The 17662-nt window shown below is 50.4% G+C and overlaps 1 protein-coding gene across 15 annotated transcripts in view; it reads left to right on the forward strand.

Annotated features, from left to right (window-relative positions):
* NFASC (neurofascin) overlaps positions 1-17662 on the forward strand; it is a 173821-nt gene that overhangs the window by 97492 nt on the left and 58667 nt on the right. For 8 of the 15 annotated variants that reach the window (XM_032466996.1, XM_032467004.1, XM_032466998.1 and 5 more), the window contains exons 3-8: positions 5151-5331; positions 11172-11189; positions 11952-12057; positions 12961-13157; positions 13621-13743; positions 16218-16388. In XM_032466996.1, coding sequence (XP_032322887.1) covers positions 5241-5331; positions 11172-11189; positions 11952-12057; positions 12961-13157; positions 13621-13743; positions 16218-16388 — 706 coding nt within the window. In that variant the 5' untranslated portion in view covers positions 5151-5240. The remainder of the gene's footprint in view (positions 1-5150; positions 5332-11171; positions 11190-11951; positions 12058-12960; positions 13158-13620; positions 13744-16217; positions 16389-17662) is intronic. The other 7 variants (XM_032466997.1, XM_032467000.1, XM_032467001.1 and 4 more) reach the window with 1 other exon arrangement.

Here is a 17662-nt window from a genome sequence, read left to right on the forward strand (position 1 = left end):
TTCTTTCTTTTTTTTTCTTTTTTTTTTTTTTTTTTTTGGCTTCTCTTTTCACATAGTGGGTTAAAGAGCAGGGACCTCAGATACACAAGAATTGAATTAAACATATTTCCTGGTTCATAGGACACCATCAGTCCATGCCACATTTCTCTTCTGGTTTTATTTATTTTCCTTCTTTCCTTCAGTCTCTCCCCCTGCAGTAGAGTGATCCCCCAGTGTATTTTATATTTCACCTCTTGCACGTTTGATTTGATATAAAAGGAACATTCAAACACATCACAGTGGTAGCATGTACGGGTGGTGTGCTTCATTTTGATAAATGGTATTATAGAACGGCTGTATTTATTAGATTATTCTTCCTTGCATCTCAGAGCAGCATCTGCCTTTCCAGCAGGTCCTCCCATTTGATTCTTCTTGTGCCCTGTGGTGCTAAACAGAAAAATTCCACACCCTTTTCCAACTTTCCAAGATAGTCGTCACCGTCCCTTCTTCTGCAGCCTTGATCTCCCCTCTCGCAGGATATGATGGTGTCCTTATTCCTCCACGGGATGCCCCGCAGTTAGGTGACATTCCCCTTGAAGAGCCCTGACCACTCCATCTCCCCTCCCCAGCCCGCTGGGTGGTGTACCTCTCTACCCCTAGTGATAACCTGCATGCGACTTGTTTATTCATTCATCCATTCATGGACGTTTGGGCTGGTGGTGTCACCTCTTGGCTATTGTGAATGATGCTGCTGTGAACATGTGTGTATGTGTGCTTGTTTGAGTCCCTGTTTTTAATTCTTTGGGGCATATACCTTAGAACAGAAATACGAGGTCATATGGTAATTCTGTGTTTCATTTTTTGAGGTACTAGCAAACTATACATTTCTTTTTTTTAATAGCAATTTTACTTGGGAACTGTCGTGCATATTGAAAGACAGGGGAAATGGGTGGAAAAACCCTGGGCTAGGAGTCAGGAGACCTGGGTTCTATTCCTAGCTTTGCCACTAACCAGGTCGGTGACTTTGATCATATCACTTCCCTTTTCTGGGCTCTTGTTTCCTCATCGGAGAAGTAAGGGGATTGCAGGAAGCTAAATAATCTTTAAATTATCCTCCTCTTTTAAGATTTTATTGGAAAAATTGGATTCCAGAAGACGGAGAGAGAATTGTCAAACAGCTAAATGTGATTATTTCTCTGTTCTTTTCCTGCTGTGTTTTTAAATTTAAAGATACTCCAAGTAAGTGGGCTTTCGTCTTGCCAGTGTGTTTCTAGTTAATGAATAGCTTCTGGCTTCCTGTTTCCATCAAGATTCCCAGAAGAAGATTTCCTCTTTCCCACCACTTGGCAGCTCCTGAACAAAACATGGCGGCCATGGAGCCAAGACTGGAGCCATCCCGCTGTCCTCCTGGAAGGAATACCGAGCCTCCCCCTGGTGCTGGTTCCCTTGGTGCTAAGGTTTCAGTCGGCTAGCCTGAGTCTGGTCTTTGGAGATGTAGTAGCCGTGGAGAGGCATTAGCGGACTCTTTTTGAGACAGTGTAAGGATCATCGTAGAGCGTTAGGAGGAAGAACCAAAGACTCCTGTGAAGCCTTCCAGCCAGATGGCTCCCCCTGGAGACATTTTCTCCTTTCTGAGCTCTCTTACAGCTGGATGACCCCCTGGCCAGGGTGCCTATATATGGAGGGAAGTTTTTTCTCCCCTGAGTGGTAGCCTTCACAGTATTCTGCTGCCCAGGTCCAAAGCATGTGCTCTCCTGCGCCGCCTGGTGGTTTTGTGGGGAAACAGGCTTAGAGCATGTGATCCAAGTGGTTAAGTTCAGTCATTCATTTGCTCATTTTTTACCCATCAGTCACATAGTTTTGAGTGCCTGCTGTTTTAGGCACTGTGTTAGAGTCTAGGAATAAACAAGGGAAAAGTCACCTTCCCTTACAGTACCTCCCCTTTTATAGGGGGTACAGATGAGTGGCTTTTGGAGTGAATACAAAGTGACAAATGCTATAATAGGGGGGCTTGAATGATGTTCAGGAGCACAGATAAGGAGGTATATAAGTCACACTTGGCATACCCTAATGAGAGAGGGCAGATTCAAAGAGTGTTCTAGACAGAAGTTAATCTGTGCAGAAGTCAGTCAGCACAGTAGAGCATTATGCACTGAGACCTGGTAGAAGACCTGTGTTGGCAGGAACACAGAATGGGAGGAGGAGGGTGATAAGAAATGACCTTGCAGATGGGACTGTATCACACAGGGCATGAACTTTGGCTTCAACTTTTGGGCAGCAGTGAGCAAGTGTGTTTGACTAGGAGAATGGTGTATTTATATTAGCATTTGAGAAATTAATTTATATGGAATCACATAGACCCAGAATTGCCAAAGCAATACTAAAGAGAAGGAACGAAGCTGGAGGAACAACCCTCCCAGACTTCAGACAGTACTACAGAGCTGCAGTAGTCAAAAAAGCATGGTATTGGCACAAAAACAGACATACGGATCAATGGAACAGAATAGAGAGTCCAGAAACAAACCCACACATCTACAGTCAATTAATCTTTGACAAAGGAGGCAAGAACATACAATGAAGAAAAAGGCCTCTTCAGCAAGTGGTATTCGAAAAACAACAGCAGCATGTAAATCAGTGAAGTTAGAGCACTCCCTCACACCATATACAAAAATAAACTCGAAATGGCTTAAAGACTTAAACATAAGACAGACACTATAAAACTCCTGGAAGAAAACATAGGCCAAACATCCTCTGACATAAATCTCAACAATATTCTCCTAGGGCAGTCTACCCAGGCAATAGAAATAAAAGCAAAAATAAACAAATGGGACCTAATTAAACTTATAGGCTTTTGCACAGCAAAGGAAACTAAACAAAACAAAAAGACAACCTATGGAATGGGAGAAGGTATTTGCAAGCAATGCAACTGACAAGGGCTTAATTTCCAGAATATACAAACAGTTCATATAACTCAATAACAAAAAAACAAACAACCCAATCAAAAAATGGACAGAAGACCTAAATAAACATCTCTCCAGTGAAGACATACAAATGGCCAATAGACACGTGAAAACATGTTCAACACCGCTAATTATTAGAGAAATGCAAATCAAAACTACAATGAGCTATCAACTCACACCAGTTAGAATGACCACTGTTAAAAAGCCCATAAACATAAATGCTGGAGAGGGTGTGGAGAAAAGGGGACCCTCCTACACTGTTGGTGGGAGTGTAGACTGGTACAGCCACTATAAGGACAGTATGGAGGTTCTTTAAAAAACTGAAAATAGACTTACCATGTGATCCAGCAATCCCACTCCTGGGCAGATATCTGGAGAAAAATAAAATTCAAAAAGACACATGCACCCCCGTGTTCATAGCAGCACTGTTTACGATAGCCAAGACATGGAAACAACCCAAATGTCCATCAACAAATGACTGGATAAAGAAGATATGGTATATAAAAAAAATATATATATATATAATGGAACACTTCTTGACCATAAAAAAGGATAAAATAATGCCATTTGCAGCAATATGGGTGGACCTGAAGATTGTCATACTAAGTGAAGTAGGCCAGGGAAAGAAAAATGCCATATGATATCATTTATATGAGGAATCTAAAAAATAATAACAATAATAATAAGGACACAAATGAATTAATTATTTATAACTAAGATGATTGATTTCTTGAATACATGTAAGCACATCTGACTGTCCTTTATGATTGGATTACCGCTTTCTGTTGATTCTTATTTTGTGGTTGGCTTTATTCCTTTGATAACTATGTAAATTTAAAAAGCTAAAGCTCTAATCTGTTGTTAGAGACAATAATCAGTACATATATGTAAACTAAAAAAAATGTGCAGTATACTGTATATATGTATTTACATGCAATATAACATGTATGTGCATGTTATATTGCAGTTCGAATATATGTAATATTCTACCTAATAATAATTGTAATAATTCTATGTAATAGTAATTCTACCTAATAAAACTGTAATAATTCTGCCTAATAAAACTGAAAAAGAAAAAAAAAAGTCCATCAACAGATGATTGGATAAAGCAGTTGTGGTGTATATATATACAGTGGAATACTACGCAGCCATAAAAAAGAATAAAACAATTCCATTTGCAACAACATGGATGGACCTAGAGACTGTCATACTAAATGAGGTAAGCCAGATAGAGAATGAGAGATGCCACATGATATCACTTATATGTGGAATTTTTTTTAAAATGACACAAATTAACTTACTTACAAAACAGAAACAGACTGACGGACATAGAGAACAAGCTTATGGTTACTGGTGGGGGAGGGGGATGGAGGGATACATTGGGAGTTTGAGATTTGCAGATACTAACTACTGTATATAAAATAGGTAAATAAGATCCTACTGTATAGCACAAGGAACTATATTCAATACCTTGTAATAGTTTATAATGAAAAAGAATATGAAAAGGAATGTATATATATATGTATAACTGAACCACTAAGCTACACACCAGAAACTAACACAACATTGTAAACCGACTATACTTCAATTAAAAAAAAAAAAGTCTTTTGGACAACCAAGTTTCCACTCACCAAACGTCTGCCCCCCAGTGCTGCCGCCTTCACCCTGCCCCTCTCTCAGGATCAAAGGACATCACTGTGATCTTGTCTCTGTGCCTGTACCCCGAACACACTCGGCCTCAGGCCCGCTCAGCACATGTGGTTCAGAGAGGCTGGGAGATCGGGGCATCCCTCACTGGCTCCGTGCGTGGTGTCTTCCAGCGCTGGCCTGGGGGCCAGTGTTTGTGTTAACGACTGTTCTATGCAGACTTGCCCTTTCTTCTAGAATAGTGGTTCTCAGCTGGGGGTGGTTTTTGCCCTCCAGGGGACCGTTGACAATGTCTAGAGACATTTTTGATTGGGGGCAGGAGTGGGCTCTGCTGGAATCCAGTGAGTAGAGGCCAGGATGCTGCTTGACATCCTGCAAAGCCCAGGACAGTTCCCCACACAAAGAATTATTCGGTCCCAAAAGTCAGCAGTGCAAGGTGAAGAAACCCCGTGTTAGAGCATCAGTCTGTGACCAGGGGGACCCTTGGGTCCTCAAGGCCCTGCAGGATGGCTAGAGCAAACCCTGAGTTCAAGAAAAACTCACTTGTCATATTTCTTTCCGCAGCTGAGCTCTGTCCGGGAGGCCCAGTTACAGCGGCTGGACGCAGCAGGACCACGTGGGCCGGGGTGCAGGGAGCAGGGCCCAGGGCTGAGGATGGCCGGGCAGCAGCCGCCGCCCTGGGTCCACGCAGCCTTCCTCTTCTGCCTGCTCAGCCTCAGCGGGGCCATCGAGATTCCTATGGATCGTGAGTCTGGCTCTGTCCTCTTTTTTCCTCCTGGTCTGGGGCAGAGGAGCTGGAAGGGAGGAGAGGTCAGGGGAGAGTGAAGACCGTTCGAAGAAGGCTGGGGTCAGAGGAAGCAGTGGCTTCTGGATTCAGAGCTGGGTTTCTCTCCAGAGAATCAATGCAGGCGGCCTCATATTTGGAACCTGAGACCGTAAGTCGCAGGGCCATCTCTCAGGGCTGTGACTGAGCTGAAGGCTGCCTGCAGCTGGCTGAGCAGGACTGAAGGCAGCAGAGTTTGGAAGCCTGTTTGCCACTCAGGAGTTCTCCCCTCCACGGCCCGCCACAGTCTTGACTTACCTATCGAAGTGGAGTTTCCAGGGGCTGAATGTGGTGGACAGTTCTTATTTGCCTTTCTGATATACTCAGGTCTTCTTGACCAAAGTCATGAGGAGGACAGATGGCCTGGGGAGGGTCGGGAAGGAGATTATTTTGCGAAAGGCTGTGGCTAAATGAGACGTTAGCATAGAGCCCCATTACAATGCCCCTGTGGGAGAATCAGGCGTTGATTTCTTCTGTTTGTTTTCAACTTTCCCATGGTAGAGTTGAAAAGTAAAATCCGTGTCATCTGTTTCCCACTGTGGGGGCCTTATCTGGCCATCAAAACCATAAGGTAAGGGGCTTCGAATGCTGGCCTAACAGCTGTGCCTCCACCGGCCGTCTCTGCCGTTGCCTTCGTACACGGCCCATCGCTTGGCCCTGCATTTAGATGTGCACCACCTCGACCACAAGTGTGACACTTCTGCCAGGATGCCTTGGCATCCCAGTGCTATGCCGTGGACACAGCACCTCTGTCCCCTGTCCCCTGCTTCCAGGAATAGATAGGACCCACATGACGCCAACATTGACTTGGGCTTTCTCCAGGTGACAGGTGTCTGGGGAGGGGTGGGAGAGTGATATAGCCTCCGAGAGGTCCCCACTGAGCTCTCCAAGGCCAGACCCTGGGGCCTGGAATCAGCACAGCTTGCGGAAGAGTTACAGCTGTCAGCACCGCCCTCCACACCCCACTTCAGTGACAGTAGCTGCCCTGTGGAGTGGGCACTTCCGGATGAGAGAAGGCCAGGAGAAACTAGAAGTTGTACCCAGAAGCAAGATGGACAAGGGCCCTGTTGCCCTCCGATGGCCCCAAGTGTGTGTATGTGTATGTGTGTGCGCGTGCACGCACTTAGGGAGGGAGCGGGAGGGGCGTTTGAAGCGGACTGTTCCCATGGAGACCATCTGCACCGCTGGCTCAAGGATAGTTTCTCATTAACAGTCCCAAGCAGACAGTCTAATAAGGAGCATGATGAGGCCACGTCCCTGGAGAGGAGAGAGGGTGCAGAGGAAACTGGGTTATGGAGGAAGTGATGAAGGCTCATTCCTCTTCGGCCGCTTCCCCTCGCTCACTCACCTGCTGCTTTGGTCTCCAGGGCTGATGGTGAGGGGTTCCTGCAAGGTGAATGAACCTGTAAACGGATGGCTCTGGAGTCTGTGTCCGGAGTCTGTGTTTGGAATCTAGAATTTTGAAGCTCTGGGTGGGACACCTGCCTTCTCTCCAGAGCACCCCCCTTGGGGCAGAGAGCTACAGGGACCCTGACCTGCCACCTCAGTGCCCTGAGGAGGGCCTGGAGGACCCCTTCTCCTGTGTGTTCACAGGAACACCCTGCTCACTCAGGCTCACACAGCGAATGAGTGACGGACTCAGGGAAAGAACTCCCCAGTCTGGCACAGAATGGGCCGCGCCTCTCCCTCTGATAACCCTGCCTCCTTCCAGCTCTTGGAATTCGCTGTAATAGCATCTGCCATGTGCTTGATGGAGAGCTAAGTGCTTTCCAGGCATCTCCTGTGATTCTCGCAGCTAATCCACGAAGTCGGTATTATCTTTAGCTGACAGGTTAGAAATCCGAGGTGCAGAGAAATAAAGCTGTGTTCTCCGGTTCCTAAGTGGCAGGGCCGGGATGTGAGTCTTCAAATGAGTCTTCAAAAGCTGAACGCAAAGCAGGAGCGAGGCAGGCCCTTCAGAGAGCAGCCAGTTGCCCTGGGGAGAGGCCCTCTTCAGCCAGGAGCCTCCCTCCCAGCGGGCCCGCACGACAGACACCTCCCAGATGATCTGAACCCATCCTTCTGTCTCACACTGGGCTGAGGCCCATGGAAGGGGCCGGGGAAAGATCAGGTTTCTCCCCTCCAGCCCCGGTTTTACTAAGATATTACTGACCCATCACATGAGTCAGTTTACAGTGCACAACTCGGTGATCTGCTACACACACACAGTACGAAGTGATCACCACACCAGGCTTAGCCAACACACACATCTCCTCCCCTAATTACCTTTTTGTGTGTGTGGTGATAACTTTTAAGATCTCTCTTATCTACTTTCAGGTGTATAATACAGTACAGGTAATTATAGCTGCCACGCTCTACATTAGATCCCCAGAACTTACCCATCTTACAGCTGGAAGTTTGCACCCTGTGACCAACCTCTCCCCAGGTCCCCCACCCCCAGCCCCTGGCAGCCACCATCCCACTCTCGATTTCTTTGTTTGACTTTTTTAGGCTCTACGTATAAATGGGAACCTACAGTATTTGTGTCTGTCTGACTTACTTCACTTAGCGTAATGACCTTGACCTGTTGTTGTGTTGTTGCAAAAGGCAGGAGAGGTGTCTTCACCCCCCCGTGTTCATGCAGCGTTTTATTCACGATAGTAAGACGTGGAAACAGCTGAAGATCAGGCACCCTCAACTTTGTCTGTGTGTTTGCTGGGAGGGACTGAGGGGTTCAGCCCGAGGCTGCCCAGCCAGGTGTGCCCTCTGCTCACTTCCCTTTTGGGGGGCATCCTGTGTTCCTTGAGGACCAGGGTGCTGCTTCCGCCCTGGGAAGCTTGGGCACAGCAGGCTTCCTGGAACAGACCCCTGGGCCGCGACACAATCCCTCATTGAGCACTCGGCCTCCCCTTCCCGCCGCTCTGCCAGCAAAGTCACATGCACCCCCACCCTCACCACCCCGAGGAGAACAGCCTGACCTTTGGAAAAAGCAAAGGGTCGCCCCGTCAACCAGAGATTTTGCCAAATAAGTGAGTCTGCTGGCAGCTTGCCCCTCCGCCTCCCTCCCCGCCTCAAGGAACTCGGCATTTTTCTCCTAGGAGCCCGCAGAGGAGGGCAGTGGGTTAGGAGCAATGTGTTCCCCTCACTGTCTTCCCAGATAGTGCTGGAGGGCAGCCTCAACAGCACGTGCGCACACACACACACACACACACATACACACACTCTTACACTCCAGCCTCCCAGGGATGGCGCCAGGGGCCGCAGAGAGCAGAGCCAGGGAAAGAAATGAGGTGTGCGAGGAAAGAAACCTTGCAGACTGGGCAGGCAGCTCCCTCACCCCCTGCAGGGCCCATCGGAAGACTGTTCCTCCCCCTTGGAAGCCAGAAAAAGCAGATTCATTCTCTACTTGACATTGTCATCCACAATTTCCGTAGGAGAGAAGGGCAGGTGGGGTGACATGGGGGGGCGGGGGAGCTCACAGGACTAGCTGGGTCGCCCTGTCCCTAGGCTGGCTGTCCCCGCTGTCTTCTCCCTTGGCAGCGGGTCTTCTGGGCTGATTGTGTCCCTGTAATAAATCCCTCGGTAGCACAATGGTGTCTGCAGACGTCAGGACCTCTATGGACAAGGAGTTTCTCAAGAGGCCCCAAGCCTGGTTTCAGAGTGGGACTGGGGACAGCATCCTGAGAGTCTCCGCTCCCTCAAGCTCTGTCTGGAGTGTCAAGGAGAACAGAGGCCAAGGCCCCACCTGGCCAGCTCGCCTCTCTGGTCAGGGATGGGTTTGTGAAAAGAGCTCACGACCGGGAGCAGGAGAGCAGATGCTCATGCCAGTTCTGCCACAGACTCCCTATGTGGCCTTAGCTGAGTGGCCTCCCTTCCAAGAATCTGAGATTCCCTGGCCAACGTCTAGGCCTCTTTCTATTGAACCAGCCTTTGACTGTATGAAAGAGAGGCTTGAAGCCCATGTGGGCAAAGCAGAGCCTTTGTGAGGCTCCCCATCAGGGCGAGGCCAGAGCCCTCAAATGGATATGAGGACCCAAGAGACGCCAACTGTGAGATGAAGAAACCAGGGGCCTAGCTGGTGGCAAGAGGAGTGGGTCGAGGGGCAGCCCTGCTGCCCCTGACAGTGGCCCCTTCTCCCCACCTCCCTCTCTGTGCCCAACCCCACCATCTTTCCAGAGTTACCTTCCTTGGGCCCTGGCAGGAAAGGCATGGATGGGTATGGACGCTGAAGGAGGTTACAGATGTGTTCAGACACCAGAGATTTCTGCTGCTCCCCTGGCCTTTTCTTTCCTTTTTGTTTCCTGCCCCAGGCAAATGATAAAGCAGATAAAATTCCTCTTCAGTGCCCCAGTAGACCCCACGACCCTGGCCCACTTGAAAGAATTACTCTGAACCTTTTCACAGGCCTGGCTCTCCAGACTCACACTTACTGACAGCACGTAGAGCAGGGCACTCATCCCTGCCCCCCCCCCCCCGCCTCCCCTCCTGTCTTCTCTCTCCTGTGACTCCTCTCGCATCTCTAGGCCCTGTCTTCAGTCTGCCTTCTCCAGGCTCGCCCCTCTCTGAGCCCCTAAACTCCTCTTGTTCGTCTCACTGTGGTCCGGTCAGAAGGCTGTGAGGTCACCATGGCTTCTAAGAAGCACTCACTCTGAAAAGGTCAGCCCACCACACCAGCGCAGCATCCCCACCAGCGTGAAATCAGAGTGGCACGTAGTAACATAATCGCGTCATGTGTCTAATCATATCATCGTAAGGAAAAGACAGCACAAAAAGTGACAGTCACACCTGTTCTCTTTTCTACAGACAAGTTTTAACCAAGCCCTTCTCCCTACAAAGAATATACTCTCTAAAATCTCGCTATTCAAAGTGTGGTCCACAGACCACCAGCATCAGATGTGCAGTCTCAGACCCCACCCAGACCTGCTGAGCCAGAGCCTGCCTTTTAACCAGATCCCCAGGTGATTCATTTGCTTGTCGAAGTGTGAGAAGCCCGAGCCCCAAACACACACACACCTGTGCACCATCACATGCACGTCTCAGGCGAGGACTGGGGACAACCTGTGCCGCCTGCCCCTGCTCCCCACTTTGTAAAAAGCATAGAAAGGAGCGATGGGCTCTGCTCCCTCCCCAGAGTTGTCCAGAAGCAGGGTTGTACTTCTGCCATGAGCAGGCAACGGTAATTCATCTGTCCCTCGAGTTTTCCAAAGGATGGCAAAGGAGTAGGCGGCGAGGAGAGGAGAGAAGATGCTTTCAGGTTTGAAAGAGAAGAAGGTGCAAAGGGAGGAGTGAGGTCTGGGGACCTAGCTGGGTCCTCAGGCTTTGCCCTGAGCGGTGGCTCGGATCCACTCCTTCCCTGGTCCCCCAGCCACACTCTTGCACCCCCAGCAGAGGAGTCTGCTTTCTCGAGGGCATCTGGAAATGATGGGTGGCCCCTTCAGAGCCCAGCCTCTTGTGAGCAGCATTGCCACTTCCGATACGCAGGACTGCCCGGAGACCTCTTCATTTGATCAGAAGCTGGTCTTTCTGCTCAGCTGCGCAGTCTGGTCTCGTGGGGGAGGCATCACCTTCTCCATGAAGCACTCACTGGGTCTGTCCCCACCCCGTCTTGGCTGTTCCCCTGAGCTCTGCAGCTGGAAGGAGAGAGCCGCGCACCGTGCGCTCCCTCCCCAAGCCCTCCTCGCCCTCTCCCAGCGCGCTGGTGGATTAGTCGTGTCCGATAAGATAACGGATAACCATTGTCGTCTTTTCTCCCCCTCACAATGCTAACCCATCGGAACTAACAGCAAGCATTCAGAATGAGCGTAAGTCCCGGGCGCCTGTCTGCACTTGTGCCTCTGGGAGGTAGGAGGGCAGCACGGAGGGGTGGGAGAAGGCCAGGGGAGGAGATCCTGGGGGACTAGTGGCCTCGCCACCCTGCTTGCAGGGGTTTCTTGACACCAGAGCCCTGTGGTGAGGTCCCTGGCCACAGGGGAAGCGGAGAGGCTCACCGAGAGCATCCTATTGCTGGAACAGGCAGAGGAGCAGGTGGGGAGGAAGGACCACTGCTCCCCCATCCTCCAGGGGCCAGCACAGTAGCACCATGGAGAACATTGAAGCTCGGGGCTGCAGACAAGTCCCTGGTGACTAAAGTCCCTTTCTTCTCCAGCCTTACCACAGTTTGGCCAACTGTTGAGCCTTCAGAGCTCAGAACCATCATGGCCACAAGGTTCTGGAAATCAAGCTACTTATTGTTCCTTGATTCATTCAACAAACATTTATTAAGAACTGTTGTACTAAGCACTGGAATATAAGAATGGGTAAAACAAAAAAAGCCTGGCCTTCAGTTTCTTACAAAGATACTACAAGATCTTAAAGAGATTCTTCTTATGCTTGGTGTTTGACACACACCCCCTTTCCTGCAGCCCCTGTTAAGGGAGCTGGGTCTCTGGAATGGGGCCCTGTCCTCCCCCTGCTTGCCTGCTTGTCTGGGTGGCTCCCAAAGCTCTTAATTTCAGCCGTCCCCCGAGTCAGGGACCAGGGCAGGTCCCTGCAGCCCTGACTGCCCACTGTGTGTGCTGTTGCAGTGTCCCAGCCCCCGACCATCACCAAGCAGTCAGTGAAGGACCACATCGTGGATCCCCGTGATAACATCTTGATTGAGTGTGAAGCCAAGGGGAACCCTGCCCCCAGGTGAGCGCCCTGGCAGGTAAACCCATGGTCCTGCCCAGAGCTGTGAGCCTGGGAGCAAGTAGGGCCTCTCTGGCCCCCCACCCTGAGGGCAAGAAGCAGTCACCCTGAGGGGTCGGGCGGGGTGTCGGTGACCTTGCTTCTGAGGTTTGGCCTTTCTCCCGTGGTCTTTTGTGGGGACAAAAACTCTGTGACACTGAGGAGCCGCTACCACTCCTACTTCTTTTAAGGTTACATCCGGGGCAGCCGCAGACACACGCCCCCCCCCCCCCACGCCCCTAGGAGAAGCAGACCATGTTCTAGTCTCTCCATTCTGGGGCTCGGTTTCATTAAGGCTGCTTTTCCTTTCAAAGCTGCCCCTCCATTTTATCATCTACACTCACTGCACAGTGGCGTAGGTAACCTGGGCCATTTTGCTTTGACTAGAGTTGATTATCAAACAAGGGCACAGGAGGGGCAGAGCTGGCTCCCTGATGTGTTTGGGTCAGTGGAATAGGAATTTGGGTTTGCATTCCTAGTCAGAGTTTGGGAACGCTCGGGGGTGGAGCTGACTCTGGATTTTTAAAACATCAAAATGACTGCCTTCTCCTCCAACGAGCATAACCCCCCAGGGGGCTACTTGGGTCTCCGTCACCTAGAACCATGACCCCAGCCTTGGTTGGGTGAAAATACTAAGGTCTGGGACCTGCCCCACAGAGCCATCTGGGTGGGACCCGGGGACTCGGCATTTTGTCAGACATCCTAGGGGGGTTCTGCTGCTCAGCTAGGGCTGGGACCCACGGCTACGGAGGAGTGGTTGTGGGCCTGGGTCAGAGACTAGGGCCCCAAGATTCTGGCCTGGAGCCTGCCCTGTTACTCTTTGTCATCCCTGATGGTTCCCCCCGAACCCCCGGTGTTTGTCCGCAGCTTCCACTGGACTCGCAACAGCAGGTTCTTCAACATCGCCAAGGACCCCCGCGTGTCCATGAGGAGGAGGTCTGGGACCCTGGTGATCGACTTCCGCAGCGGCGGGCGGCCAGAGGAGTATGAGGGGGAGTACCAGTGCTTCGCCCGCAACAAGTTCGGCACGGCCCTGTCCAACAGGATCCGCCTGCAGGTGTCCAGTGAGTGCGGGGCGCGGGGCCCGGATGCCCTGCTCCTGGGTCAGTGGAGGGTCACTCCAGAAGGGCCACTCCTGCCCTTGGCCAGCAGGTGCCTTGGTGCCCTGCATGTCTTGCTGCTTTTCTGCCTCTGAGCAGGGATGTATCTCTCCGACCTCAAAAAGACTCCTGGAAAAGGAAGCTTCCAGACTAGTCTTGAACAGCTTCAACGGCCACTCCAGGCACAGCGCGGGGAAGGAGAGGAGCCTTTAAAGACGGGCATCCATTGAGACAAAAGGCCTCTCTTCTCCGGCCTCTCAGGGGCTGTGCTGTGCTTGGATTCACAGGCCCTGTCCCTCTCTCATGGCTCCCTCGTTCTCGCATTTCCTCTTCTCTTTGCCCTCCTTGCAACCTGCCTCTAACCCTGCTCCTCGCCCCAGCACAGACACCGCCCTCATTGCTTCCTCCTTTGTCTGTTTCTCCCCAGAATCTCCACTGTGGCCCAAGGAAAACCTAGACCCTGTCGTGGTTCAAGAAGGCGCTCCCTTGACGCTCCAGTGCAACCCCCCACCCGGACTTCCGTCCCCAGTCATCTTCTGGATGAGCAGCTGTGAGTCTTGGGGGCCCAGTGTTTTCCTTCTATTTTAATCTTAGGGAGTGGGTGGGTGTGTTAAATGGGGAGGGGGTCTTCCCAAGGCCAGAAGACGTTGACTTGTGAGAAGCAGGTATAAGGTGGCCATGTGGCTGAGAACATGGGCTTTGCAGAGAGAGATTTCTTGGGCTCACTTTTTAGCCTGGCTGCTATAAGCTGTGTGATTTTGAGCGAGTTACTTAACATCTCTGGGCCTCCATTTCCTCTTCTGGAAAAAATAGGGCTGATGACTGTACTTACCTAATAGAATTACTACAAGGATAAATGAGTTAATACATCCAAACTGCTTGTAACAGGGCCAGACACACAATAACTGCTCAGTAATGTTTGTGATCATGAAGAAGAGCAAGAAAAAAAGGAATGCGAACGAGGAGAAACTTTTTCAATAGGCTGGCTGAAGATGGGTCGATACCAGGCCTCCTCTTTCAATCTTTGGTTCATCGGGATTTACTCCAATTCACTCTTCTTGGAGGACAGAAGGGGGATTCAGGAAGGAAACTTCTGCTAAAAGAGTGATGGGGAGACAGGATGTTTAGAGCAGGGGGACAGAGTACCATCATTCAGAGCTTGTCCTGGCTCAGTTTTGCACAGAAGCTCACTTAACTGCTCTGGACCACTGTTTTTTTCCTGTGTTTTCAATCAAAATAAAGGGAGGGTGGTGCCTTATGAAGCTGGATAGAGGACTGCTATCTATCGGAGAATCTCCCTGGCTTTCTTCCTCCCTCCTTCCTGAATGCCTCCCCTTCCTCTCCTCCCCCACCTCCTCCCCTATCTGTCCATCCATTCATCAATCTATAGATCCTCCTCCCTGCCTATCATCCATCATTCCATTCATCCCTGAATTCTTACTAGCCTGCTTCCAAAAGAGGCTACTTTCAGTTGTCTTGCAAGATGCGTATGACTTTACGCTCAATCACTGTCCCTCTCTTGCCTCATCGCAATGTGTGTTTGTGGGGAAAGCCGCCTGGCCACGGGCTGGAGGCTGGCTTGCTAGCTGACTGTTCAGACTCCCCTCTCTCGTCCATTGCGTCACACTCATCACCAAGCTGTGTCCATGCTACCCGCTGAGAAAATCTCATGGCCCTCCTCTTTCCATCCTCTCTGCCGTCTCCCCAGCACGGGCCACCACCGGCTTTTCCCTGGGTTACAACATCACCTGTAACTGGCCTCCCTGACCTTTCTAAAAATGTAAATCTGACTGTTTCATTCATAGGCTCAAAGTCCTTCCTTGGCTCCTCTGTCACCTCTGACAAAGTCCAGACTCCTTTCCGGGGCACTTGGTTCCCTTCCTGATCTGGTCCCCTCCAGCTCCCCAGCCCTTCTCTGACCTCCTGCCCCTCCCCTCCTCGACTCCCCAGCTCAGGCTGTGGGTTCTTACCTTTAGCACAGACTGTTCCTGCTGCTTGGAAACCTCTTAGCTCCTTTCTTTTCTGCCTGGTAAATGTCATGCAACCTTCAAGCCTCAGGCCTAACCCAGAATGGACGGGGCGCTCCTCCCAGCTCACCCCCTTCTCATCTAGGGTTCTCCACTCACTGCGCTGCATTGCATTTATCTGCTATCTCTTCTGCCTGATCAAAGGCACTCTAAGGGTAGGAACTGTCTTTCTTATTTATCTTTCTTTCAGCAGTGCCCGACACATAGTGTAGGCCTACAGTAAATCTTTGACAAATGATGTGAAAAGTTTACCAGCCCATCATTGTAAAGTTGGCACCATTAATCTTTAAGAAATGCTTTAAGAAATGGTGACTTGAAAAACAGTCGTCAGGAAGGCAATACTAATGAGTAGTCAGCCTTATTGAGTATATTTTTACAAACCTAACCACCTGGAAACGCAGCCATTTGAGTTTACATCAGATGCAGTGCTTGCAAAAATAGAGATAATGTAGTCAATGTTCTTAGCCACTCCCATGATGTCATGAATTCTAAAAAGCACACATTTTCACGTTTTCACATCTCTGAGATTGGAAGGTGTCCTGAAATTGATGGTATGCGTCATTGATCTGTGTGCATCTTACAATTATAATTCATGATGCTTTTTTCTTTCTTGGAGATGGATGGAGGTTTAAAAAATAAAATAGGTGAATTTGACTCCCGACATGGCGAGCATCTGAAGGACTGTGTTTCCTCCCTCTGGCCTCCGAGCCAGCCAGATCTTTTGTGGCATGAACAGGAGATAGAAACTGTGTGGTCACAGAGCCTGGACGTGGTGGGCAGGCAGGTCTGAATTGAAATCCTACTCCCCCATCACTGCTCCTGCAACCCAGATGGTGCTAAATCCTCTGCTTGAGGAGTTGAGAGGATTAAATCAAATAATGTCACATTCCTGGCCCCCACCTGGCCCTCTGTAGGTGCTCAATTGCCAGAATTATGATGAACTTTATTACCGTCACCATTACTGCTAACTTCCCACTGTACCTCTGCTTCCGTACAGCCATGGAACCCATCACCCAGGACAAGCGTGTCTCGCAGGGCCACAACGGAGACCTGTACTTCTCTAACGTGATGCTGCAGGACATGCAGACGGACTACAGCTGCAACGCCCGCTTCCACTTCACCCACACCATCCAGCAGAAGAACCCGTTCAACCTCAAAGTCCTTACCAGTAAGTGCAGGCCCCTGCCCGGGGCTGGGAGATGAGCCCAAGCAGCCCCGGGCACCTGGGTTTGGGAGGAGCCTCGTCCCTGAGGCTGACCTAGAAATCCTTCCATTTCATTGTGCCTGAGCGACTTTGGCTGCCCTTAAGCAACATCTCTTGATTCTGCAGCCTTGCGTTAAACTCGTCCCACTCTAAGCCAGTGCTTCTCAAACTTTGGTGAAATGGGAGTCATCTGGTGAACTTGGCCCCCCCACACCCAGGCCTAGTGCTCCCCCGCCTGATGGTCCCAGGCCATCCAGGTGTTCGGGGGACACAGCAGAATTTGAGGAGCACTGCTGTAAGTGGACACCCGGCATCTCGCTCACGCAGTCAGCTTGATTGTTTCTTTTACTTCTAGTCATTGTTTGGTTATCTTTCTTTCTAGAATAAAGCTTTAGCGTGGGCTATGCAAATTCGTGGGTACAGCAAAATGAATTGTATTGGAGTCTGTAGTATGTATATGCTGGACCACATGGAACTGTTCCGTTTGCAAGTTGCAGGTTTATGTTTTAGCTTTATTTGTTTTCATTCTTATTCCCTGATTCTGCTTGGCTGGTACCAAAGTGAATGAGCATTTCCTGACCTATGCTAGCGTTGGTGGCCCTCCACCCAGGAGAGAGAGGAGCTAGTCAGTTGGGAGACGCACTGCTTGCCGGGGACCAGCTTTGGCTGCAAAGTCCCCAGCCTGCTCAGGACAACTGAAAGTGGCTATGTTGGTTTACACCGTGGATCTGTAACGTGCCTTCTGTAGAACAGCCCCCGCAGAAGTCCTTCATCTGTCTGCCTCTGCTGTGAAGGTTGTTTTCCATCCTGTGGACCGAGGTGGTCGTGGGGGAGGCCAGGCAGAGGGCACCGCGTTGGGCTGGCAGGTTCCACAGGTCGAAGGAAAGAGGCTGAGTCCTGACCTCCCAGAGCCCACCCGAGGGTGGTTGACGATGCCCCCTGGGTGGGCACAGGAGGAGGGGGAGAGGCTTGGGGGAGCTCATCCTTTGCTCAGGACAGGTGGGCACTGACCCCTCTGCATTCTCTCCTCACCTGTCCCTGGGGGGTGGGAACCGGTGATGCTGAGAGTCAGCCCCGCCCCGCACGCTGTTCTCACCACAATGTCAAGGACCATCACAAGAAGCAGCCTCCTTCCTGTGCCTTTTCTCCTGTTGTGGGCTTTTTCTCTTTCTTTCTTTCCTTCTTTCTCTTCATGTTCTACCCTTTTCTTTGTCACTTCCTTCTTCTCTGTTTCGCCT

The sequence above is a fragment of the Camelus ferus genome, chromosome 23 (genome assembly GCF_009834535.1).
Source record: "Camelus ferus isolate YT-003-E chromosome 23, BCGSAC_Cfer_1.0, whole genome shotgun sequence".
Lineage (NCBI taxonomy): Eukaryota > Metazoa > Chordata > Mammalia > Artiodactyla > Camelidae > Camelus > Camelus ferus.